Source organism: Pseudonaja textilis, chromosome 2 (genome assembly GCF_049901715.1).
Source record: "Pseudonaja textilis isolate UNSWEBS1 chromosome 2, rPseTex1.2, whole genome shotgun sequence".
Lineage (NCBI taxonomy): Eukaryota > Metazoa > Chordata > Lepidosauria > Squamata > Elapidae > Pseudonaja > Pseudonaja textilis.
In genome coordinates, this window is record NC_141991.1 from 210,317,994 (window position 1) to 210,343,683 (window position 25,690).

General features: G+C 36.7%; 1 protein-coding gene across 2 annotated transcripts in view; it reads left to right on the plus strand.

Moving 5' to 3' along the window:
- TMEM232 (transmembrane protein 232) overlaps positions 1–25,690 on the plus strand; it is a 122,997-nt gene that overhangs the window by 17,560 nt on the left and 79,747 nt on the right. For both annotated transcript variants that reach the window (XM_026719801.2, XM_087926973.1), the window contains 4 exons: positions 1,732–1,889; positions 4,535–4,634; positions 7,514–7,683; positions 18,260–18,438. In XM_026719801.2, the coding sequence (XP_026575586.1) occupies positions 1,732–1,889; positions 4,535–4,634; positions 7,514–7,683; positions 18,260–18,438 (607 nt within the window). The remainder of the gene's footprint in view (positions 1–1,731; positions 1,890–4,534; positions 4,635–7,513; positions 7,684–18,259; positions 18,439–25,690) is intronic.

Here is a 25,690-nt window from a genome sequence, read left to right on the forward strand (position 1 = left end):
GGAGTCAAAAAGAACAAACTTAAAAGTGGGGCTGCAACAGCTCTTTGTTTATTTATGCAAATTAAAATATCTATAAGATTGGATTCATTGATGATAAATTATGAACTAAAGCAGCATATATTAATGAGTAGATTCTATGAAACAATGGGTTGGAACTATAGAAAATATGGAACAAATCATGGTGATCTTGTTTCCCAGAGCATGTGTTTACTTTCTAGGCTTATTCACATTCCTTGACCTCCTAAACATTTTGTGGCTGAGCTGAGTGGGTTTTATTATTTTCAAGTTTCTGGGATGGTAATAGGAGAGGGATACTTGTGCCTCACTTCACTTGTCCTAACTGGCTGTGTATTTTATCCTTTAATATTTCTATTCTTCAATATTCTCAGGAATAATGGAATTACATCACTTTGTGTGTGCTGAGTGTGTGTGTGTGTGTGAGAGAGAGAGAGAGAGAGAGAGAAAGGGAGTTTTAAGTCTGAAACTGTTCTAAACCCTATCAGTGTAAATAATATTTAGATACCTATTGAATTGATTCAGATATGCTCTTCTATTTACAGAAGGCCCTTCAATCCAGGAAAGACATGGAATCAGGAAAAATCACTTGCCTTTTCCATATTTTTCATCTGGCAAATCATAAATGTCTCCAAAAGATTATGGAATTAAGGCAAATATACATGTTCCAGGATAATGTTGCAGGATCCAATCTGGGTCAGTCAACAGGTTATGGAATTGTCTAGAATAATCTTTTTTATCCTGGAATCTTCCATAACCAGAATTTCCAGCCAGCATGACTAAACTGTATCAGTGTAAACTTGTGAGTTTGAGCCCACATGAAAAGGAATTTGACAGATTTGTTATCACTATTGTTTAATAGTTTTTACAAAGCACAGATGGTGATCCCTCAGCTTCCAGAACTCTAAAGCCACTGGAGACTGCTATCTTACAGACTCCTTGAAGGGAGCTACTGTCTAAGAGCAGGGCTGTCAAACTCGTGGACTGTGGGCCAGATGCATCATGTGCTGACCACGCTCATGCCTGGTTTAGCAAAGGAAAAAAGTTACAATATGTCATGTGATGACACTGTGATGACATGAGTTTGACACCCCTGGTCTAGAGTAACTGGGAGTAATCTGTGTCCTTTCCTTTTCCAGAAAAGAATTCCAAGAACTGGTCTTTTCACAGTTCTTCATTCTGCTATACTTATCAGCTCCACTCTCAGTGGAGAGTCATCTTGAGATGAAAGTGGAGGTTCATTTTCCAAGCTTGTGGGTTGTTTCTGAACATTTTGTTACCATACTAGGTAACATCTTACCTACTTTACGGGATGTCAGTGTCAGTGTTCTTCTGCTTATAAAGACTCTGTGTGGTCAGTAGGTTTTCGGATGGGGAGGTCACATCTTGAGTTCTTCATTCTTGGTGGCCCATTCAACTTTATTGAATGGCTTTATTATGCAATAGTATTTAATTCACATTCTAGCATAAATATTTTAGCAACGGTTGATCAAAATTATGAGAGGGATGAGTCTTAATTACATTTTCATCAACATGATAATCAGAACAGACAAACAATCTGGAGGAAATTGATTTAACACTTGTTATTTTGTTCAGAATTTGGCAAGCATTGTGTTGCAGGTGTGATGAGTATTGTGTGAAATATTAAGATTTTGTAGACTTGTAAAATATTAAGACCAATCTGAATTTGTTTTTCCCTTTCCTTTTTTCCTTTAGAAGCTCTTGAGATTCTTGGAATTTCATTGGATCATGCCCCTATTGCTCCAGAACACATCAGTATTTTATTTTTTGTAGCGGAATGCATTTTGTATAAACTCTGTTACGACGCAGCACAGAAACCATATCTATTCTCATGTGAAATCAAATTGTTGAAGGTATGCTATGCTTTTAATATTAACACATTGGTTCCACAGTGATTATATGAACGTTATATGCCAATATCCCTTTAGTTTTCTATGGAGACTTGCTCGTTCTGCAGGACTGGAAAAGAATTCTTAGTTCAGGAACTGCATTTGGCAATCACATTTCAGATACTACCCGAAACACTTTTTGCTTTTCTGATTATTTACTTTTTGCTTTCTTTGTTTTGAAATGTCATTTAAACTTTTTTTTCTAGTAAGTAATGATTTTTGGTTAATAACTAAAGATTTTTATGTTCACTGCTTTAAAGAAATATTACAGAAAAATAATAAAGAAACATCATCTCCCTTTTAAAAAGAAAATGAAACATTTATTGATGAAGATTCTCAGTCAACCAGGCAGAGTTGTCTGGAAGTTGATTCATGGCAACTGATCTTTTCTTTTTTGGTTTGAAAGATTTTGCTGCTTATCCAAGTAGATTCTTCAGTCTGAAGAAGTACTGAGATAAGCAGTGAAAAGTTTCAAAAAAGAAAAAAAAAGGTCCAGTTGCCATGAATCAACTTCCAGACAAAAATGAAACAGTGTAATTGCTAAAATATTAGGATAAACTAAAGTAAGTCTATACTTTAGCAGATATACTGTATATAATTAGTCTCTGAAGACCCAAGTATGGATTAACTTGATATATTAATTTGTAGACTGTTGTTGCTTTTGAACCCAACTCAAATTAAGCATCAGCTCAGAGTTAAGCAAGAATTAAACTTCAAAGACTTTGTACATAAGCAATGTTTTCAGACTTTCAAAATTATGCTAGAGTAGGGAGCCAACCCACCCATTAAATCTGCATTCAGAGTAAAAAAAAAATAACCACATGCAAAATTACATTTCCCTCAAATAATGACAAGAACAACAATCACCTCAACACTTGGGCAATTCCAGTCATTAGATATACAAGAATGTGGCTTGGATAAAGGAGGTGAAGAAGAAAAAAAAAGAAAGCCGAAATGAAAGAATATATAATAACTGCAGAAATGGTGGTGAAAAGATTACGATGAAGAATTGGCCAGAACCAAGAGAAGATGAAGAGCTCTGGGTCTCGATAATTTAAACAGAGAAGCTTCTGCCATTTAATACTTCAGAATTAGTAGCTGTCAATAAGAAAGACAAAAAAAAAACTGGATAGTAGATGCTGCAATATTTATAAAACAGCAGAATAAACGAAATGGAGAAAATCAGAAAATATAAAGACCTCCAAGTAGAAGTAGAATGACTGTGGCAAAAGCAACAAAGATAGTACCAATAATAATATAGGCACCTCGAGTGCAGTTCTAAAACATCTGGAGCATCATTTGAACACCATTGGCACTGACAAAATCACCATCTGTCAATTGCAACAGGCAGCATTATTTGGAACAGCTTACATTCTGCAATGATAACTTTAACATTATCAAACAGCAACATTTGCCTATCCCAGGTTCTTGGGAAAGACTCAATAGGTGGGTAAAACTGCCAAATCCTGTCTAAACATCTGGCTAACTCTGCAGCCAATCATAATAATACATTAAGGCAGTGTAAAGATTATGGATTTTAATCCTTATGCACAACACTGGTTGGGTGACTTTGAACCTATTCTACTCTGTCAACCCTAGGCAGTAATAAACTGCTTCTGAAAAGGTTGTCAAAAAAACTGCAAGATGCAGCTGCCGGGAGTTAAAAATGATTTGAGGACACAACTTTTAAGTTTGTATGCGGCCTACTATTATATTTTCTAGCCTATTAACTTCAAGAAATACATAAACATTTAAAACTCACTGTTACTTATATTTATAAATTACTTGCATGATTACATTGTGGGGCACAAATTAGTACTCGCTTCAGAAATAGCTGTACAAAGCAAAATTTTACCACACATGTTATAGTTTGTATATTGGGTTTTTTGTTTTTGTAAGCTACCCAGAGTCACTGAAAGTGAGTTGGTGGCCATACACATTTCCATAAATAAATAAATAAATAAATAAATAAACAAACAAACAAATTAATAATAATAATAATAATAATAATAATAATAATAATAATAATAATAATAATAGTAAAGGGAAGTAAAGGGAACATTAGAACTGACCGAATCTCTGGATGGAGATTATTTCATAGGATGAGGTCCAACATTGAAAAAAATACTGTCTCTGGAATCCCACCTTTCTTATTTACATATTTGGAGAACCTTTTGTGTCCTCATCCGGAACAGTAGCGTGTAATGAAATAGTTCTACATGAAGCAGATAGTAATAATTGAAAACAATGCAAATAAGTCAACAAAAGTTCTAAAATAGTATATTTAAAACATAGTTAAAAAGCTATAGTATAGTACAGAACAGGTGTGCCAAACTCATCTTGTCATGGAGGCATCATGTGATGTATTGGGATCTTTTTCCCTTTCACTAACCAAGGGGTAGGCATGGCCAGCATGTGACGTATCCATCCCTGGGCCGGGAATTTGACAGCCCTGGTATAGAATAACAGTGAGATAAGTGAGAATACATAACTGAATACTTAGATAAATAGATATTTATTAAATTGTTTCTGACAACTTTTATATGGACACTGATAAATACATGGATAGAAAGTTATAGAATAAATACTATGTATGTTTCTTTTGACAGCTTGGATTTTTAGTCTTTTTAAGAATACTTCTGCTATATTTATTTGGTTACCAGAGGTTTTCCAAAGAACACAAATCCAGACTTCACACTGGCTTGAAAGGTACATTTTCTTAAAAAAGAAAAAGTCTGTTTATCTTTGCTATATTGTAACATACTTTGGAATCTTCCTTGACCAACCTAGTTGTGTTACCCCCCCGCCCCCCCAAAAAAAATCAAAAGAAACTTGAGGGCAGATCCAGATTGACATCTTCTATTTACTCCTGCCTATTTTACAGGAACATGAAACATTTGGTATAGGAAATGTATCTGACCTACATTTATATTTTATGACATCCTTAGACTATTTTTATAAGCTGTCCATAAGTGACTGGTTAAAATCTTCGGCAAAAGCAATCTAGTCTTTTCCAGTAAGCATGGGATAGATGGCTGGAGCTAGAAGAAAGAGAGGAAGGGGCAGCACTGGTCATTTCTTGCTCTTCTGCTGGCAAACACACAGACTGACTTGATCTATTATTCTTGATCTCAAGAGAATATAGGCATTAACCCAGGGGTGTCAAACTTGATTTCATTGAGGCCCGCATAAGGGTTGAGTTTGACCTTAGAAGGCTGGAGTGGGCATGGCCTGGTGGGCATGGCCAACTCAACATCACTTGTGTCAGGGGAGCCTATGATAGCCCGAGTGCTCTGCCAGTGAAAACAGGCTTCTGAGCTCTGTTTTCTGCTACAATGGCCTCCAGAGCTGGGAAGGACCGTGGATAGCCCTCACAAGCTCCATCTTTGGCTGAAATGGCCTCCTATAACCCTCTGCCACAAAAACTGAGCTCAGGAAAGCTGTATGCAGCCCTCACAAGTTCTGATTTTGCTGGCAGAGGCACTGAGGACCGGTCCTTCGCTGTTTTCAGGGCAGCCCCCTGGGCCAGATCTAAGCACCCACAGCTGCATTTGGCTCACGGGCCTTGAGTTTGACACCCCTGCATTAACCAAAAGGAATTCTTTTTAAAAGGGACAACTCAAAAGAGAATATTGGCACTCACCAATCTGTTTATTACCATCAATCCAGATTTCCTTTCTTAAGGACTTTCATTTCTTTAATTTGTTTTAAATCTGTTTTAGAAAATAGTGTTTATGATGGCATGTGTGTGTGGGGGGGTGGGGGGTGGGGAAACACGACTTGATATGAAGATCATACTTGGTTTCCTATAATTAATTGTAGGAAGAACTTGTTTTCCACAGTCTGGTCTGGACTCATTTTATAGTTTAAAAGAAAGTTATTTCTGCCAATAAACCTTTCATTGCAAGTAAAAATAACTGTTAAAACAATATGATTTTATCCCAAAGATCAGTTCCAAATTATGAATAGAATTTGATCAACCTGAATTACCCTGAAGGCTTTTTGTTGTGCTGCCATGATCTACATGTTCCACAAGAAAGGGATTCTGCAAAAGGTTAAATAGTGTAGCATTCCACTATTTTCTTAAGGGTTCCCTGAAATTCAGATGTGACAATCTGAGAACTTCATGCTGGTTAATGTGAATGAAAAAGCAGCTAATGGTGTTTGACGACACCAGAATAGTTTTTGCTCACAATACTGGTATTTCTAATGAATGCTAAATATTTCCCTAATATACACCAGATTTTTGGCATACATATGCATAGCCTGCAGTGACTCAGCAGGCTGGGGGAGGGGGGGGGCGGACACTGCTGCTGCTAATATTGCAGTGATTTTTCAAACTTGCCACTGCTTTTGGTTGTCATGGCCACACATTCATTCCCAAAATCAAGAATATAAAGTCAGACAATTAAAAACAATATCAACAATATATTTGTATCTCCCTCATTAAAGGATTCCCCCATATGGAATAGCCGGTATAAAAAAATAATTACACCCCATCCTGCAGTATATTTCTCAAGAAATGCTGTAATATGATATTGGATATATATAGATTGAAAAATGGCAGTGAAAACAACTTGGTCCACAAAATATTTTATTAAAACTAATATATACATTTCATTAGAAATAACTTTCACAGATTTGCGCTATCTTTATTATCTGATTATGTTAGTAATTCTTTAAAGTGTAATTTCAGAAAACTTTACATGTTGCAGCTTTTTGCCATAGCAAATCTATTTAAAAAGAAGGTTCTCATTCCACTTGTAGCAGTAATGATCAAGTGTGTGTTCCTTCATTAGATGTTACTGGACAGCTGTTTTTTACATTGTGTTAAGATGCATTAAATATTGTAATCTATAATATTTTCAAGATGGATGAAAGCTGCCACTGAAATTCACTGACCTACACACAAAACAGCAAGTTGGTACAGTATTAAGCAGATTGCTTATATTATCAGCTTGTTCTGTCTGCTTCATTGTAAGCAGCTGTTGCTTAGAAGAAACACATTCAATCCTTCCATTCAATAAAGGAGACAATAGCCAGAGAAAAATTCTATGTACTGAGATCGAGGGATAATAATTCAGATCTGTAATTTAATATAAACTGAGTTAATTTACACTTTCTACAGATGAATCAGTATGCCTCTACTTCCTGCATTTTTGCCTAAATATTGGATTGCAGTTCTTTTATAAAAGTAGGTATATAAAAAAATAAATAAATTAGGAAACATTGCAGATAAAAAGACAACCATAGAAGACTACAACCTAAACCAACTGTTTTTTATATAGATTTTTAAAAATTCTACACCAAGAGTTGTAAAAAGAAGATAGAGGAAACATTTGTGAAAAATATGTCAATAATATAAGAAGGAAAATGACTTCTGTATCTTATACAGATTATAAAATTCTTCCATTAAAATTGTTCATGTAGTATTTTGTCAATCCACAAGAGGTCACACAATATTTATATATCCATTCTAGAAAATTCTTTGCTAAAGATTCTTTTCATTCTAACAGTGGTTGAAGTTACATAGTATCTAAAATTTGACAGGGCAAACTAACAAGGTATTGTTGTTGTTTGTGCCATAGCATTAGCCGCATGTGAAATGTGCTATCAACTTTACCCAAACATCCTTTTTATGGTGCAGTTTATGCTGAAGGCTGGAGAAATTATCTGTGAAACAGCAGTGGTTTTTGAATCACAATTAGAATCCCAGAAAAATTTAGAAGAAATGGAGGAAGAAACACTTCATGACACAGTAGGTAGCATGTAATTGATATATGGTACATCAAGCAGCATTACCATGATTAAATAAGTATGATTAGTAATTCAGTGAGAACTTTAACAATTGAAGTGGCAGATTGGCAATAGTAAAAAAAAAGTTATGGGTTATCCTGTTCAAAGCCTGGTTCTTTGAACTATTCCCTATCAGAAGTATGTCCCTATCAGATGTATATGTAGGCATATATAGAGATATGGAGAATTGGATCCAAATATTTATCTTCTTAACAGAAGTTTGTTAGTTATGAAATATTGCGTATAAAACCCATTTACCACTAATTTGGGTGGCCTCATCACAGAGACTCAAAATCATAGTTAATCTTGGTTCTTTGGTGGAGCTTTGTCTTTTTTTGTTGTTATTTTCTGAAACTTTTTAGTCCTCAGTTAGAGATGTGCAGAGAGTACATGCTTGCCTGCAGAAAGACAAAATCTGTGGTTCATGAATAAGTAGCTCTAGATCATGGCTGTTAAACTTGCGGCCCCCAGCCCAGATGCATCACGTGTTGGTCACACACCCCGCCTGGTTTAGCAAAGGGGAAAAAAACCCCGATTGGTCATGTGACACTGCTGTGACAACATGAGTTTGACACCCCTGCTCTATATTAAAGCTTAAGATGTTTTAGACATATAATATGAAGGTAAGAGCTATTGAAGGAATTTCTGATGCTTGGAAAATAACAAATTAAAAAAGAAGCCAACAGAAGTCAAACTAGTTAAATGCTATCATGAGTCCTGCCACTAATGACACAAGCAAAAGCTTACAAGTACTGAAGAAACCAGTACTAATAGACCATTCTAGTGAATGATACCCCTTCAGTCACAAAGAGTTGGAAGTGACTAAAATGGAACTGAAAATCTCTTGCCTGAAATTCTGGAAAATTGCTTTTGAGATAGACCTGGTATTTACAGTATAACCTATGCTCTTCTTCAGGTGTATATGGCTACCACACTACATAATTACTAATCATGCTGATAGTGACTTATGAAAGTTGTACTCCAAAATATCTAGAGACTACAATTTACTTATCCCTGTAGTGGACCATAGATCAGGAATGGGAGAACGTGAACTTTTGGATTTTATTTTCTGGCAATTTCAGGCAATATGATCAATGATGAGAAATGTTGAAAACTATCATTTTAGAAGTCAGAGCAGGTTCGCTTCCCCTGCTATTGATAATTTGGCATTTCCACCATTTTTCTCAATGGCCATGCTTTATAGAAGTTGTAAATCAAACTATGTGGTGTAGGGAATCTTGACACCTTCCAAATGATCTGGCTTCAGATAAAACAGATCTTTTAATTTAAGTAAAGAAATCTTTGTGCTCAGATAAAGGAATGTTCACAAATACAAGAATAAAATAATCCACACTTAATGTAGAATAAAATAATTCGGGCAACTGATTGACCTGGATGAGCTCTTCTCTTTGTTACTGGTTTATTAGACTTATAACCCTTCTGGCTGGCAAAGGCTTCCCGAGAGGCGATGTGCTTAAGTTTTAGTGGTGGTGAATTCTTCTTTGAGAGAGAGTATGGTTCTTTACCCCTTAAAGAAGCATTGGTCAATTCTTTTGTCAAGAAGCTGGATTAACATATACTCAGGGGTGGGATTCTGCCAGTTCGCACCTATTCGGTAGAGCTGGTTGTTAACATTCTAAGCAGTTCGGAGAACCGGTTGTTAGAAGAAATTACTGGCCTAATCCTGTAAGGAAGGCAGGAAGGAAACATTCTGGTGTTGCTTACAGAAATTGCCTCTCCATTAACTCTTATTACATTCTTGGCAGGACTAGACTTCCTGTCTCAGGAACTTCTCTGGAGTTTTTTTCCCTCTCCTTTGCTGGTATTTGGCTTGTGTGGAGTGACCATTCAAAGTTACAATGGCACTGAAAAAAATGACTTATGAACATTTTTCGCACTTATGACTGTTGAAGCATCCCCACAGTCATGAGAGGCCAGGCAAGGAGATGCGTGCCTCAATGTGAGTGATATTAAGTTGACCAGGCCCAGCCAATAACATGACCACCAAACCATGTCCACCCAGTCACATGACCACCAAGCCACACCCACCACCTAAACCACGCCCACAGAACTGGTTGTTAAAAAATTTGAATCCCACCCCTGCATATACTGGCTAATTTTCAACCAGTAACCAATGTTCCTTTTTAGGGAAGGTTATTGAGAAATGGGTCATATAGCAGCTTCAGAGGATTCTGTAAGAAGCAGATTAACTGGATTTCTTTCAGACAGATTTCAGACCAGGGTATGGGATTGAAACAGAATTGGCTGTGATTTTAGGTGACCTCTGGTGGGAGTGGGATGGGATAGTGCATCCATTCTTGATCTCTTGGTGGCTTTATTTATTTTATTTTATTTGGTTTGTCAATTGTTTTCAAGATAATAGGTATAAGTAAAAACATAGTTATGAATACATGGATATTGTTAGGAATATAAGTCACCTAACAGGTATTTGGGTTAGAAATATATAAACCAGGATAGACATTTTAAAATTGTATCTTTAAGAAAATGCAAACCTGTAATTCCGTGTGGTTTCTTAAATGGCCATAAGATGGAGCCAGAAACCTGGGTTGTTTAGTCTTAGTATCAGAAGAGAGTGTGAGTCAGTCTCTGTTTCCTTCTGTTGAAAAGTATTGCCGTTCCTCCATTTTTCCTAATTGACTGATATTCCTGGATTTAATGTAAGTCTGTTACTAAACTGTTTTTTGACACTGGACTTTGTTATTGAATTATCCCTGGATTAAAAACTGACTGATTTAACCCGTGAATGACTTTGGACTGCCTATTTTGAACTTTGCTTAAAGCTTTATTGAAAGTAAAACCCTACATTTACTGTACAGTGTATCTGTGTGCTGTATGTGTATTATTCAAACACTACTCTCAAAATACGTCTCCCTGCATGCGCTCATTCTCCTAACAGGGAATTACCTCAACAGACATATATAAGAAAAATAAAAGAAACAATAGGACAGGGATGGTAGGCACGTTGGTGCGCTTATGCACGCCCCCTACAGACCTCTTAGGAAAGGGCTGAGGTCAATAGTAGAAATTTGAAGGTTAAAGTTTTTGGGGTTTGGGGAAGAAACCACAGAGTCAGGTAGAGTATTCCAGACATTGACCACTCTGTTGCTGAAGTCGTATTTCCTGCAATCAAGTTCGGTGAGATTAACCTTGAGTTTGTATCTGTTGTTTGCTCTTGTATTGTTATGGTTGAAGCTGAAGTATTCATTGACAGGTAGGACATTGCAATGTATGATTTTATATACTATACTTAGATCGGACTGAAGGCGGCATAGTTCTAGGTTTTCTGGGTCTAGAATTTCAAGTCTGGTGGCATAAAGTATTCTGCAACGAGTGGAGGAGTGGAAAACTCTTCTTGTGAAATATTTCTGGACTTTCTCAACTGTGTTAATATCAGATATGTAATGTGGATTCCAGACTGATGAGCTATATTTGAGTATTGGTCTAGCAAATGTTTTGTATGCTCTAGTTATTAGTGTAATATTACCAGAGAAAAAGCTACGTAAGATTAGGTTAACAACTCATAATGCCTTTTTGGCTATGTAGTTACAGTGGGCTCTAGCACTTAGATCATTAGAGATGAGTACTCCAAGATCCTTGGCAGAATTTGGATCATCAATAAGGTCTTGACTATTCAGCTTGTATTTTATTTTCTGATTATTTTGCCAATATGTAAGACAGAGCATTTATTTGTTGAGATTTGAAGTTGTGATTTGTTTGACCATTCTGATACATAGTCGAGGTCTTTTTGCAGGGTAGCAGTATTTTCTGTGGTGTTGAATAGCTTTACATCATCAGCGAAGAGAACGCAGTTGCTCTTAATATGATCACAGAGGTCATTTATGTAGAGTATGAAGAGAGTTGGTTCTAGAACACTGTCTTGGGGACACCACTGTTGACAGGTACAGAATTTGAAAGGACACTCCCAATTTTGACCATTTGTTGTCTGTTTGACAGGAATGCTTCTATCCAGTTATGCAGTTGTCCAGAGATACCATAAGATTTTAGTTTTAGGAGTAGTTTGTCGTGTACCACTGAATCAAAGGCTTTACAGAAGTCTATGTAGATTGCGTCTATTGCTTTGCCCTGATCGAGTTGTGTAGTCCATATGTTTTTGCAGTGTAAGGGTTTTTTCAGAGGCTGGGGAGAAAGGAGACACAGAGGGAGAAGAAGCCTGCAGGCATATCTGGGCCTTTCTCGAGGCCTGCAGGAAGCAACTTCCTTGTCCTCCCTTTCTAATTTCCAGCCACCGAAGCTGTCCTCCTACCGGCTGATCGGGCGAACCTCCCCACACTGCTTTGCCCTTGCAGTAGCACTGCAGGGTATCTGGGCCATGGCAATAATCAGGACAGAGTGGGGAGAGCTAATCCCAGCCCTCTCTGCCCAGAGACACCTTATTGCCAGGACACATGGTGTTGAATCCACTGTCCTTTCAACCTGGGCTGAAACTCATACAAGGGTTAAGATTAAAGAGTTCCAGCATGTCAGCTATAAACGGGCTCAAGGCCAAACAGCTGCCCAGGCGCTCAGCAAAAGTGGGCCAATCTGTAGCTGGGCTTGTTGGGTGTCCTCTCCACCTGCCCTCCCTAATCAGAAAGGAAGCAGTTGCCCTACCTGGCAGGATGGAGGAAGACTTCAAGGCCTTTGCACCAGGAACCCACCAGATGGCAAAGCCACCAGGTAGGCCAATCTATGGAGACCAGCAACTCCACCTTGTCTAAAAGCAGGTTCTAGGATTTCATACTTTCCATACCATGGATCATGGTATCCTTCTGGACTGGCTGCAGAAGTTGGGGGTGGCTGGCACTGCATTGTGCTGGTTCCCTTTCTTCTTCCATGAACTGTTCCAGTCAGGTTGATTGGGAGTGACAGATCCTACTCTTGAACTTGACTTTGGGGAGTGCTGTTGGGTTTGATACATTCTCTGCTCCTGTTTAACATTTATATGAAACCACTGGAGGAAATTAACCATAGCCATGAGGTGAAGTACTGTCATCATGCTGATGCTAGCTAGCTGTATATCTCCACCTGGTGATGTTAGTGATGCTGTTTTTTCCTTGCACAATAAAATATTCTTTATTGGCCAAGTGGACACACTAGGAATTTGTCTCTCAATGTAAGCTCTCGGTAAGCTCTCAGTATACATGCAAATAACAAAGCAATATAATAATAAGATACCAATAATAGAATGTAATAGGAAAGTTGAGAAGAATAATAGTAGTACAGCCCCACTAGATGGATAAATACCCTTAGGCATGAGACAGTGCTATGAGAATTAGGGAATTACTTGACATTCTAACTTGATCATTGGAGGATGTGGAGGTTTGTATGGGGACCAACAGATTGCAGATTAAGGGCTTTGAATTTTGGGGCCATTAGGACCATACATATACCATATTTTCTTCTAGAAAAGGCAGCATTGCCCTAGACTGATATGGTGCACAAACTGGGGGGTCATTCTGGACTGTGACTCCTGCTCAAAGAGCAGATTACAGTTGTGGCTAGGAGGGCTTTTGCTGACAAGGATGGCTACCAGTTTGCTTCCAGGTTCAATTCAAAGTGCTAGTAATCTATATACTACTTAACCTCTATTGTCTGTTTGTAACCTTCAGTAAGCCACACTGGTGCATCATAAGGCAACAATTTTTGAAACAAGTTATTTCAAATGGGCTTAAAAATGTGCCCAAAATTGGGGATCTATTGCTTCATGAAATTAAAATTGAAGGAACTTCATAGAAGTTGTATTTGTAAACAGCCAGCTGCAGTCCTATTATTGTGATTTCTGATGCTCCTTGCCAGCTTCCCACGAGCAAAGTCAATGGGGAAGCTGGCAGAAAGTCAGAAATCACTTCTGCTCCCACTGCTTTTTTTCTCTGCCCATGGTCATTCTGTTTATCTATTTAGGTAACAAGAAATATCTCTGATCTGATGGCTTAATGAGTCATGGGTCATCTCGTGACCTATAAAGTACTATACAACATGTGATTAGGGTATTTGAGAGACTGCCTCTCACCAGTCAAGTTTACTTGTACCATCCAATCTGGCAGAAAAGGCAGGTCCAGTCCAAGAAGGAATGTCATTAGAGTATGTGAGGTCTTCAATTTGAAGTTGCCAAGTCTGAACAACAGTGACTTAGAGCAAAGAGAGGTTTCAAAGAATTTCAGAATAGCAGGTATGATCCATATAGATCTCTGGAGAGATGTATTTTAGTTAGCATATTGGAGAAGGTGTATCATCTAGGTCCTAATAGATGATATTGTTTAATTGGAGGGGCCTTGAGTACACTGCTCAATCTTACTTGGCAGGCAGAAACTATTAGACAGTCCCTCAACTAATAACTTTTCCTTTGAATTGGGAGGCTGCCTTGACATGTATTCTGATATGAAAGCAGTGGATAAACTAAAGGGTTTTTAGGACCATAGATGAAGAATAAGACAGAAATAGAGTCTAAGCTTCAGGTTTCAAATTAAGAGAACCAGTTTGGCTTTAGGAAATGACAACTCTTGATTTACAGTGCCTTGTGAGATTGTTTGCTGTTAAAAATCATTTGCTATTGCTGTGACATATGTTTCTGATTCCAGCAGGTTCTGCTTAGCCAACCAGCAGCCCTTCACTTGTACAGTCCTGATAGATTCAATGTCTGCTATTCTGCATGGTTGCAGATATTCTTCTCCCACAACACCCTGTAGTGGCCGGGGTGCTTTTTTTTTTTTTTTAGTGAACCATGATATTGGCTGCTGGAGTTTTTCTCGTCAGCTGTGCTTCCATGATGAATATTGCTTTTTGCCCAGATAAAACAAATTTAAAAGACCTTGTAGTAATGCTGCATGCATTAGGAACACAGGGAACTGCTTCAGTACTAAGCTAGACTGTTACTCATCCAAACCCATATTGTCTGTTCCAATCTTTATAAGGTCCTATTGGACTTCAAAATATAATCCTTTAATTTCTTAGTTTTTTTAAAAAAATGATACAAAATCTTGTAGAAATGATAGCTATAATTTTTGGTAATGACTGATATATTGTGACTGAAAAAAATAGGACTGTGCATACTTCAAACATGCAGAGTCACAGATCTCTAGAACATCAAATAAAAATGTACTGTTCTCTAAATACAGTATTTATGTCTAGCTGTTTTATTATTTAGGAGCAGCCTAAGCACTTGTATTAGGGATATTCAGAAAACAAAGAATAAATTCTTATTTGGCCTAACTGCTGTTCTGTTCCAGAAGAAATGAAAGTTTTTGTGAGATGGTAGGTTTCAGTGGTGGGATTCAAACATTTTTACTACTGGTTCTGTGGGTGTGGCTTGGTGGGTGTGGCTTGGTGGACATGGCAGGGGAAGGATACTGTAAAATCCACATTCCCTCCCCACTCCTTGGGGGAAGGTTACTGCAAGATCCCCATACCCTCCTGCTTTCTAGCTCCGTTCCAGCTGTGCAGGGCAACAAAAGAAGACCCTCGCTGGGACTTGGTAGGCAGAGAATAGATGGGGGCGGGACCAGTCAGAAGTAGTATTTGCCAGTTCTCTGTACTACTCAAAATTTCCGTTACTGGTTCTCCAGAATTGGTCAGAACCTGTTGAATACCGCCTCTGATAGGTTTCCCATGAATTTATAGTAATTATAAATATAGTATAGTATTGTGCCTTTGCTTTAGGAGGAGATGGGAGATCCTATGATATAGGAAATGGGAGAAAACATGAGTTCCTGCCAATGCAGGTTCCACCACCCCATAGGACTGAAGAAACAAAGCAAATCTGCATTTGTCCTAGAACATTAGTTGATATAGTTAACTCTTGCATTTAATTGATTAAAACCCCACAGCTGAAGATTCCATTGGGCTGATTCAAAGTGGTGCTATCTCTGCTTCCAGAGAGGCCCTTATTTGTATCCCAATCTCACAAGCTTAAGTTAATGCAGTGCAGAAGCTGCAGCACCTCTTCTGTATATTTCAGCATGATCTGGAATGGAAAGCCCAAGGGCTAGAAGGTCTGGAAGCTATTTTGTTTTAAATGACCCAGGGTTCCTGTTTTATTCTTCCTGGCTTCCTGAAGGATGTTACAGATATGTGTTCTGCAATTTTGAAAAATTTGAGGAGTAATTTATTGTCCAGAACAATTTAATATATTATAGAAACTGAGTTTCTACTATTGCTGATTAATAGCAATTGAATCACCACCCTGATATTTTTAGCGCTCTCTTAATAATGTCCCTGAAATCTTTTCTGCTCTGTTATTTTTTATAGAGAGATTCAAAATTATGCCAAAAGAATGAGAACTGTTTAAATAAGGAAAACAAAAATAGAGTTATAAAAGCAGGCTGTATATGGAACTGAAACATGATGGCGGATTTCTCCCATCTATTTATTCAGCTCACATGATTGCTATGAGGATGGGTTACCTGAAGAAACTTCAGGCAGAAGTGATTATGAAGAGATTTTTTTTGTTTGTATGATAAACATTAGTACTTAGTCAAGCTTTCTCACATTGAATATGTGTACCAAACTTTTCAATTTAAGTACTTTAAGTACTAGAATTGGTTCTTTAATTGGACTATGGAGAAGCCTTTTATAAGCCTAAAATTGTAGTTTTGTTCATGAATTTCTTCCTCTAGTAATTTAGAAGTACCTTGCTCCCCACAGTCCCACCACATTTATGAAAAAGATACTCTTCTTTTTACATGCTCAGTTAAGCTGATAATGCTTTCAAAATTACTGAACTGGATTAAGAATATTGGGCATCTTTTTCCACATGTTGAACTGTGACAATAATATAGATGAATCTCTCTAATCACAGCCTAAATATTATAAAACAAATATAAATCAATCCTCTCCCCCCAATTATAAGAATCATGGAATTGCGCAAGCGTTGTAGAGTGGCCATATGAAGGGAAAAATAAGTGTATAGCTCAATGTTTCAGTTAATTCTTACATCTTTAATTAAAATTAATTAAAAATCTTAGATTATAAAGAAATCAGTACAAATATTTAATATTTTCCTTGATTAAAAGAGTTGCTATTGAAGATTTATCCTTCATTATTTGAATAACTGACAGATTGAATCACAATCATTAAATGAAATCCTGGTAGTGATATTGTGAGACAAGCTTTTGTATGTAAAACTAGGTAATCTTGATCCAGATGGTTTCAATTTCAAAAGATGCCTTCTCTAAATTTAAGATAATTTATATAAAATTATTTTCATGCAAAAATGCATTTAATTAAAATAAATCTTAATTAAAATTTATGGAGTAGTAGTTGTTTATTTTATTTTTTTGAATGATTCATAATATGATCCCCGTAATTGCTTATGGTACAAAAAGGGGAAGCATCATTCATCATATATCATACAAAAGCTGTTCCCTCCCATCTTTTGCAATATTGTATGTTAAAAAAAAATCACGCATCAACCTATGCAAATGACTTATTTGTTTATATATGGAATGTATTCTTACGCCATCTATCAGATAAGATTACAGGGCAGTATATATGGGGATAAAGTAACTATAAAAAACTAGGGCTGTAGACTGATTAAGTCCAATTTTCAAAACTGAGTCACCCTTACCATTATTTGCTCTAATTGCAGTCCTTTGGAGTGGTGGTGAGATTGTGTGTTGAGAGTAAAAGAAATGCATTTATTCATTGTACAAACAATCCATCATTCTTTATATCACATAAAAAGTATTTGGATAGTTTTATATTTGAAGCTACTTTGTCTTGCAAATAACTTATTTTTTTCCTCATCTTATTTTCCATTCTCATTTGACCAATGTTTGCTTCATCAATTGTCTTAAATGTAATTTTGCTTTCCTTCCTCCTTCTTTGCCTTCCCTTTTTTTCTACATCAGCAAATATTCTAGGTTCTAATATTCTACTTAAAGAAAATTGGTATCATTCATCATCTCACTAATCATTCATTAGCATTTTTTACTACATAAAGCTATACAGAAGTGTGTTGTTTCTGTTTTTTTAAAAGTGATAGCCTTTATCCCTCTTCTCAGTTGTTCTTTGGCTCTATTGATGTATGTTTGAATTAACATATTAGGCAGTGCCATCAAACACACCAATTACTACAAAAGTTGGAAATTTTCATTCCCCCATAACAATCTAATTTATCTGCTAACTGTCCTATTCTCGTAAAACACACAAATCTATCTCAAGATGGATTGGAAAACTTCCATAGTAGAGATTCCAATCATGAAACAAGAATGGGGAGTTCACACACAGTTCTACTTCAAAATTAATGCAATCCAATGAAAAACTAACATCAAAGAACCTAGTGAATCACAGCAAATGGACTGCTGTTTTTTTTTTTGAAGGAAACAATAACAACAGCAACAATATGCAAACAACACAAATGCATGATGAAAATGAAATTAGAGGAATTCAGCATGAGAATATAATACTATTAAAATCAAATTTTAGTTAAAAAGAGATGCAAATCTGTAAGGAGAATTGCCAATTAATTTTGTATTTGCAATGTCTTATTAATGGATTTAACTTTTTGTTCTTTTTGGTAGGCTTTCACGACTGCCAGCTCAGCAGCTGAGTTAAATTCCAAACAAAAGCAATTCAGAATTAAGCCATTTCTTTGGCACAGCCTTCTTGTTTGGGTTTGTGTACATAATAGCACCTCTGAAATAGATGCAGTCCTCATGCATGTCCTATTCTATAAGGAACAGCTTCATCAAAAAAACTGGTAAGGGCAATCTTATAACTTGATATACCCTTGATGGAAACCACTTTTGTGCTGAAATGTTACATAACCTTTATGCCTAAATGTTAATCACTCTACAGTTGCTTGTCAAAAAGATTTACAATTATTATGCCAGAAAGAGAAGCAATTTATATACTTTGTATTGCTTCACTTTATCTAGAAATTGTTTCTGACTTTTTGGCTAGGACATTTTACCAGTCTGCTTTTATTAAATTATGTCTGTTATTGATAGCAACTTCATTTCATGATTTCAAAGTACAGTATCTGTCACATAACTAAACAGCTGCAGTGCAATGTGCCAATCTTTCTTCTGGGACCGATACTTGCCTTCATTTTTGGGTGCTCTTTATGCAAAGTGTAATAAAACTAATTTTGCATGCTTACAATTAATTTTATGCTGGAACTGTATTCTTGATTGCTTCTTTTAATTGAAGCCTCTACAAGTTATAATTGTAAACTGCATTCATTGGAACTTTGCCTTATGCTTAAACTATTTTGCCAAGAAGAAATTTCTCAGATATATAAAATTATATGGAATTATAGAAAAGCTAATGATATCCTTGTTCTGTGATTTTGGTCTGAGATCTTTTTTGGTGGGTTTAAAAGTTGGCAAAATGGAGTAAACACAATTATTTTTGAGGATTAATTTTGCATTTCTTCTGTTTAACAACATGGAGGAATGTCAACACAGGTTATGTTTTAGCTGAGTGTCAGATGGTCGTGCATGGCTTCCATTTAAAAATAACTTCCATGGTAACTTTAATTTTATGTAGAGCCATGAGTTTTATTTCCACTGAATGAAGGAGGGAAGTATGAAAAACAATTGACATGATTCAAGCTGCAATTACTGTTGTTTTAGGTGTCAAACAACAAGGCAGTGCAAGGAGGTGGTCACACTGTTTTGCTTAGCTTAATCTTTATTTTATTTTTTATTTATTTTATTTGGTTTTTCCATTGCTTACAAGATAATAGGCATAAGTACTAAAAACATAGTTATGAATATATGGATGCATATAAGAAAAATAAAAGATATAACCAGGCAAAGAATTTATATAACCAGGCAAAGCCTCCCTTGAAATCTGTACATCTCTAATGTGGATTCTTCATAGTGTTGAAGTTGTCTGGAGATCCTAAACAAAAGCAAAGAGGCATATCACAGTGTAAATATTGACAGAGAAGTTACTAGACTAATCTCACGGAGCACTGGAAGGCAATACCCTAACTATTTGCCTAAGCATCAAGAGATACTTTTCTGATTCTGGTCTGGCTCTTTATTGAATGACTTGTTCATGTAAAGAACAGTCATCTTTACTTAATTGCCTTGTAGACCATATGTTGCCTTCAGGCTAGTAGCTGTGACAATATTTATAACAGTAATATCTAAGGAGCCACAACATCAACATATCTTAGTGAAACTAATTCAAGATGAAGGGTTATTTATATGGTTTCTGTGTAACCAAATCTTCATAAATTCTAGAATACACACGAAAATACTTGTTTATTTTTGCCTGTTTCCTCTGAAATGCATTCTATAATAATAGAATATATTTCTATGTACATTAAATCCACTGATCTTTTTATAAGATGAAATTGAAGTGTTACGGTAATTTGGAAGAGTATTATTCTTGTTATCCCTATAACAGTGAGAATCTACACTTATTTCTATTTTCTTGGCTTAATATTGATAAGCAAAAGGAAAAAAAAGGAAAGAAAAGCTCCATGTTCTCTGAAATGTGCAATCTTTTAAAATGAACCTTAAAATATTAATGGTTCAATGGTGCATTGGAGCTAAGGAATGTATCCATAATTGCATGTTTTCAAGATGGGGCACCTAAAAGCCACGCTGAGAATATTAACCATAGGTATCTTTTTATCTGAGATAGTGAATTATAGGATGCAACAGAACATAACTATGTTCTTCATAAGTGCGTACAATGGAATGCTTAAAAATGTAACCGTTCTCTGCCTTCTCTTTCCCTTCCCTTCCCCTCCCTTCCCTTCCCTAAACAATACTAAGTCTTTAGAGAGGGTACTTACACTTGAGTACCTTACCTTGTTTTTGTTGTTGTTTTTTCATAACTTTGTTTCTCAGCTGCCCCACAATGAAAACTTGCTTTGTTGAACCACTGTTGATTTTAATTTAACCTTTCAAAAATAGTAGCCTTTGCTACTTAAAAAATTATAGTGAATAGATGTGGAAAATAAAAATCATGTTAAATAGAACTAATGGTGAATTTTCTTTTTCAATATGAACAGCCTGAGTTAATTCTTAATAACAATCAATTTGTGAAATATTTCCTTTCTCAAATACTAACTTGGTATTTGCCATGGAGCTCTCATTCCTAATAATTTCATGAGTTTGAATACTCTTAAAGCACAAAGAAATATTATATTGCTTTAAGTTATACTACTTACAGAGTTGTACTGATACATTCTTTAATCATTATTTACTTACCCATTGCATAATTTAGTAGTGTTTTCTTTTCTTGGTGTTCTGCTATTCAACATCAATATTCCTATTTTTGCTGGTAACATATATCAAATTTGGCTTTTGATCACCTGTGGGGAATTTGGCTTTTTTGGTTACTTTTCTGCTGCAATTGCAGAAGTCCTTATTGAGGGTTTTCATTTCTTACTTGTCCTCTTTAGTTTGTGCACATCTAATTATAATCATGTCTCTACAGTAAAGCATACAAAATGAAATCAATAAAGACTTAGTATAGTTTCCAGTATTCATGGGTTGACTTGATCATTGCCTTTAGAGAGCAACTGAATGGAACAAATTGTTGAATCTTTTTTTCTTCTCAGACAGGTTTGAGCAAATTGAGCTTTTTGTTCAAAGCAGAATGTGAACAACATAAGCTACAGTCAATTTCAGTCTACACATACTATACAGAAATATTTACTGGAAGGATGGGCAGAAAAACATGCAGACTTGGCAAATTATGGCCGGTGCCCTGTTGGATTTATTTTCTAAATGCAAAATTATTCTGGTCATTGAGTGTACTCCCACAGTATAGTTAGCCATTCTTCTGAACAGAGAATCAAATGTCTTTTTTAATGAAAACCATATAAAATATTTGCAGTTGTTAACATATCCAAATACCTATGAACGGGAATGATCACCTGAAGACCTCTAATTGCAGATAAGTAGGCAAATGGTTTATTATTTGGAAAAGGATGATGCTCATAAAATGAAAGACAAGGTCCCCCTGGGCCTGCAACTAGAGCCCTTATCTATATTAGATAAAATTTGAATGGCTCAATATAGCCCTGTGAGATGATTTGGAGGAAAAGATAGTCTAGATAAGTTGCCACCTTTTTCATAGAATGGCCCTGCAGAAACAGCAGGAACTGCTCTGTTAGATCCTAGCAGTCTCATGATAGTTTGGTCCATTTAAAACATATTTGAAGAGGTAGTCCCAGACTCTTGCTTGACCCTAGGAAGCACATGAATGGGAACTACTCCCCAGAAACCCACCAATTATTTTTAAGGAGATCAAGGGTCTTTCAGACACCATTCTAAAGTTTGGAATAATGTATGCAGAATTATATTGCTGACTGAATGGAAGGCAGTTTTGCTCTTTGGCAGAAAAGGGATGACAAGGTGTAGAATTAGTTTGTCTTTATTCATAGCATGGGTAAGTATGTTGATTGGGGAATGCACTGGCAAATATCACAGAAATCAGAAATATAATTTGTAAGACAGGGGTGTCAAGCTCACATTGTCATGGTGACATCATGTGACATATCAGGACCTTTTCCCCCTTCGCTAAATTGGGAGTGGGCATGTGACATATCCGCCATGCGGGTCGGGAGTTTGACAGCCCTATTCTAAGACAATAAAAAGAATACATTATATTCTTTAAAAAGAATATACTATGTGACCAAGAGTTCAGATGGTTTCAACATTGTCCTAGATAAGCTCCAAGTTAATATAAAAATAGATATAACTGAAGCAAGGTCTTCATGAAATCTTTAAGAGATCTAAATGCAAAACCAAAAACAATAACAACAAAAAAATGACAATCAGAGTGATATGATAGCTGTAAGATTGTACACAGCAAAGAGGAAGAAAAAATATGGGCATTTCAGAGAGTATGTAACTGGGTTACATTGGGAGAGACAGAACCAGAGGTGCTATTTGACTGGTTTACACCTATTCGGGCGAGCCGGTAGCGGTTATTTGGCTTGGGTCACTGAACCAATGGCAATCCCTGGCTGGCACGCCCCCAACCCAGTTGCCCTGTCGCTCACTTGCAATCGCTCTCCTAGCTTTCCGTTCCCGACGTCCTCTTTCTCCCCAGGGAAAAGGAAGAAAGGCATGGACGCTGCAAGTATCCCTTTCCCCATGTGAGTAAAGTGCCTGGAGTGAGAAAGAGTGCTGTCTGACGGAGGGGGTGGGGGTGAATCGAACCTTGGAGCACTTTTGCAATGTAAAAGAATCCACTCAAGCCTTGGAGAAATTTAAAGGAGCTGCTTCCAAAATGCTTGTCTGTTAAGTGCTCTGTGTGTGTGTGTGTGTGTGTGTGTGTGTGTGTGTGTGTGTGTGTGTATGAGAAAGAAAGAACGAAAGAAAGGAAAGGAAAGAAAAGAAAGAAAGAAAGAAAGAAAGAAAGAAAGAAAGAAAGAAAGAAAGAAAGAAAGAGGAAGGTACAGAAAGAAAAAAAAATAGGAAGAGAGAGAGAGAAAACTCTGTGCTATTATTTTTAATTGTTCCATTATTTATCATGTGTTAATATTTTATACTGCCCCTACACCTAGGGTGATTTTTCTGCCTTTCTTTTGCCCTGGGCTACCACATATTTTTCAGGGTTTACATACATTCAATGTCAGTAGTCCAGAGCATGTGTTTAACAAGAGTTGAAAGGGACCTCGGAGGTCTTCTAATCCAACCCACAGCTCAGGCAAGAAAACTGAGGATGCCAAACTCTTGAGTTGAAATCCTGGGAAGGATGTCAGAATAATCCTTAGAAGGGACCTTGGGGTGAACCCTATACCATTTCAGAGAAATGGCTGTCCAGTCTTTTCTTAAAAACTTCTGGAGAACAGGCAGTTCCACTGGTTAATTGTTCTCAATGTCAGGAAGTTTCTCCTTAGTTTTAGTTTGCTTCTCTTTGATCAGTTTCCCTCCATTGCTTCTTGTTTGCATTCTGCTTCTTTGGAAAATACATTGTCCCCCTTTCTTTGTAGCAGCCTCTTGAAAGCCTGTTGCCTATCATACTCTTGAGTAAAGCATGTGAGCCATTTCCTCCTTTCAGTGGTCCATGAAAGTACATCTATAGTATGCAAATAATAAAGTCAAAAAAGGTGAACAACATTTTTACAAAACTATAGATAAGTTGAGGCTGGGTGACAAGGAATGGTTGGGAGGGGAGGGGCCAGGTGCGGCACCCCTTGATGTGAGTGACATTGAGTTGGCCATGCCCATCCAGTCACATGACCACCAAGCCATGCCCACCCAGCCACATGACCACTAAGCCACACCCACCCAGTCACATGACCACAAGCCACTCCCACCAAATAAGCCATGCCGGTAGTAAAATTTTTCGAATTCCACCACTGGACAGAACAATGATGTGCACTATGATTTTCACCATGAAATCAGCCCAAACACCCAGCTACTACCTTGGTTAGGAAAAGGATGAGTAGGAAGATGTGAAAGAATGATTTTATCCAATTAAAACAGCAACATGCCTTCCAGTAGTGTGCTCTTATCTTTTTCTTGCTGGAGAAATAAAACACAGAATTACACTTGGTGGGAATTTGGCAATGGTAGATAATCATCCAATTAAATTAGGGATCAATTTGGAGGCATAGTTTTAACTTATTTATCGACAACTTTTTTGACAGTGTGTGATTTATAATATAAATTATATAAGATCATGGACCAGGTCCTTTAGTTTTAGGGTGTAATGCAACAGCCAAACCAATTATATATATAAACAACAAAAATATTTCAAAAGGTCACAGGGTTTTGAAATCTTCAAGGAGTCCCATTTATTTATATGAAAAAAGTATTTCTGTTTCAGAGAGGATAGAGTGCACTCTGCAGCTTACCATTAACTGAGGAAAGGAGTGGAAAAGATCACTTTCAGAAAGTTGTCCAAATACTGCATATTCACCTTAAAAAGATTGTATATCTTGTGTCTGGCAGAATAAATCGTAGTACCAGGTATGCATTAGAGATCTTTATAAATATATGCTGACCAAAATAGCATTGCCATATATCCTAAAACTAATAAGCATCAGCAGAGTCATCTTGCTCTTCCTAGAGGCAATAGTTTTTGTGAGATGTTGACATGAATGAGCCCTACTGAATGAATGGTTTGCTCCTTCAGTGTATCTAGACACCATGACATCTAGACAGTGGGCAGGTGGACATCAATTTCAAGAGAGTGGGGAAGCAAGAAGCAGTTGAGAGAAAGTATGGGCATTAGACTAGAGTGGGTAACTTCCAATGCTTGCTCCAAGTATCACTTCTGAAATAATGTTGCTCCATTCTCCCTATTCCCAAAGAAGATGAAAAACTGGTGTGTAACAGGGGCAGAGAAAGTAGCAAGTCATGAACTGAAGGCTTTGGGACTGGACAAGATTTGTGTTTTCATTTGGAAAAATATAAGGTATAATGGACAGAGTTTTAACCTTACAATATTTCCTTCTTCCCTTTCTCCTCTGGTCAGTTAGATGATGCAGGCAATTTGATTACCACAGTTTCATACTGATAGGTGTCTGTGGTATAAGACATAACAGAAACATGAAATATCCTTTAAATAAGAAAGACTATATCAAAATAAAAATAAATACCCTGAAGAAGTTCAACAAAGCATGTTATATCTGTGGAAACTGAGTGAAAAAAAAACCCAGAAATTAGTAGGAACTGCTCCTAGCAGCATGCAAGGGAGTTGGGCTCCTGCCAAGCATTTCTAAGCTCCATGAAAGTACAGCACCTATTTGTGTAAGCAGAGTGCCTGCAAGGAAGAATAATATATTTTTTCAATTTTAAATATGCTTTATCCACTGTATCGCTTACTCTCCTTGCCTGTACTGCTTCAGGCAAAGACATTATTTAAATGTCCGTTTCTTTTATCAACTTCATCAGATTCATACGCTGGATTTATACCAGTATTGTATATTATTATTGTATCAGTTGCTTTACACTTAGAATGGATGCCCTTACAAACTTACATTTTTCCTTACTGCTTTTATTACAGTTCTTTACCTCAGTTACAGC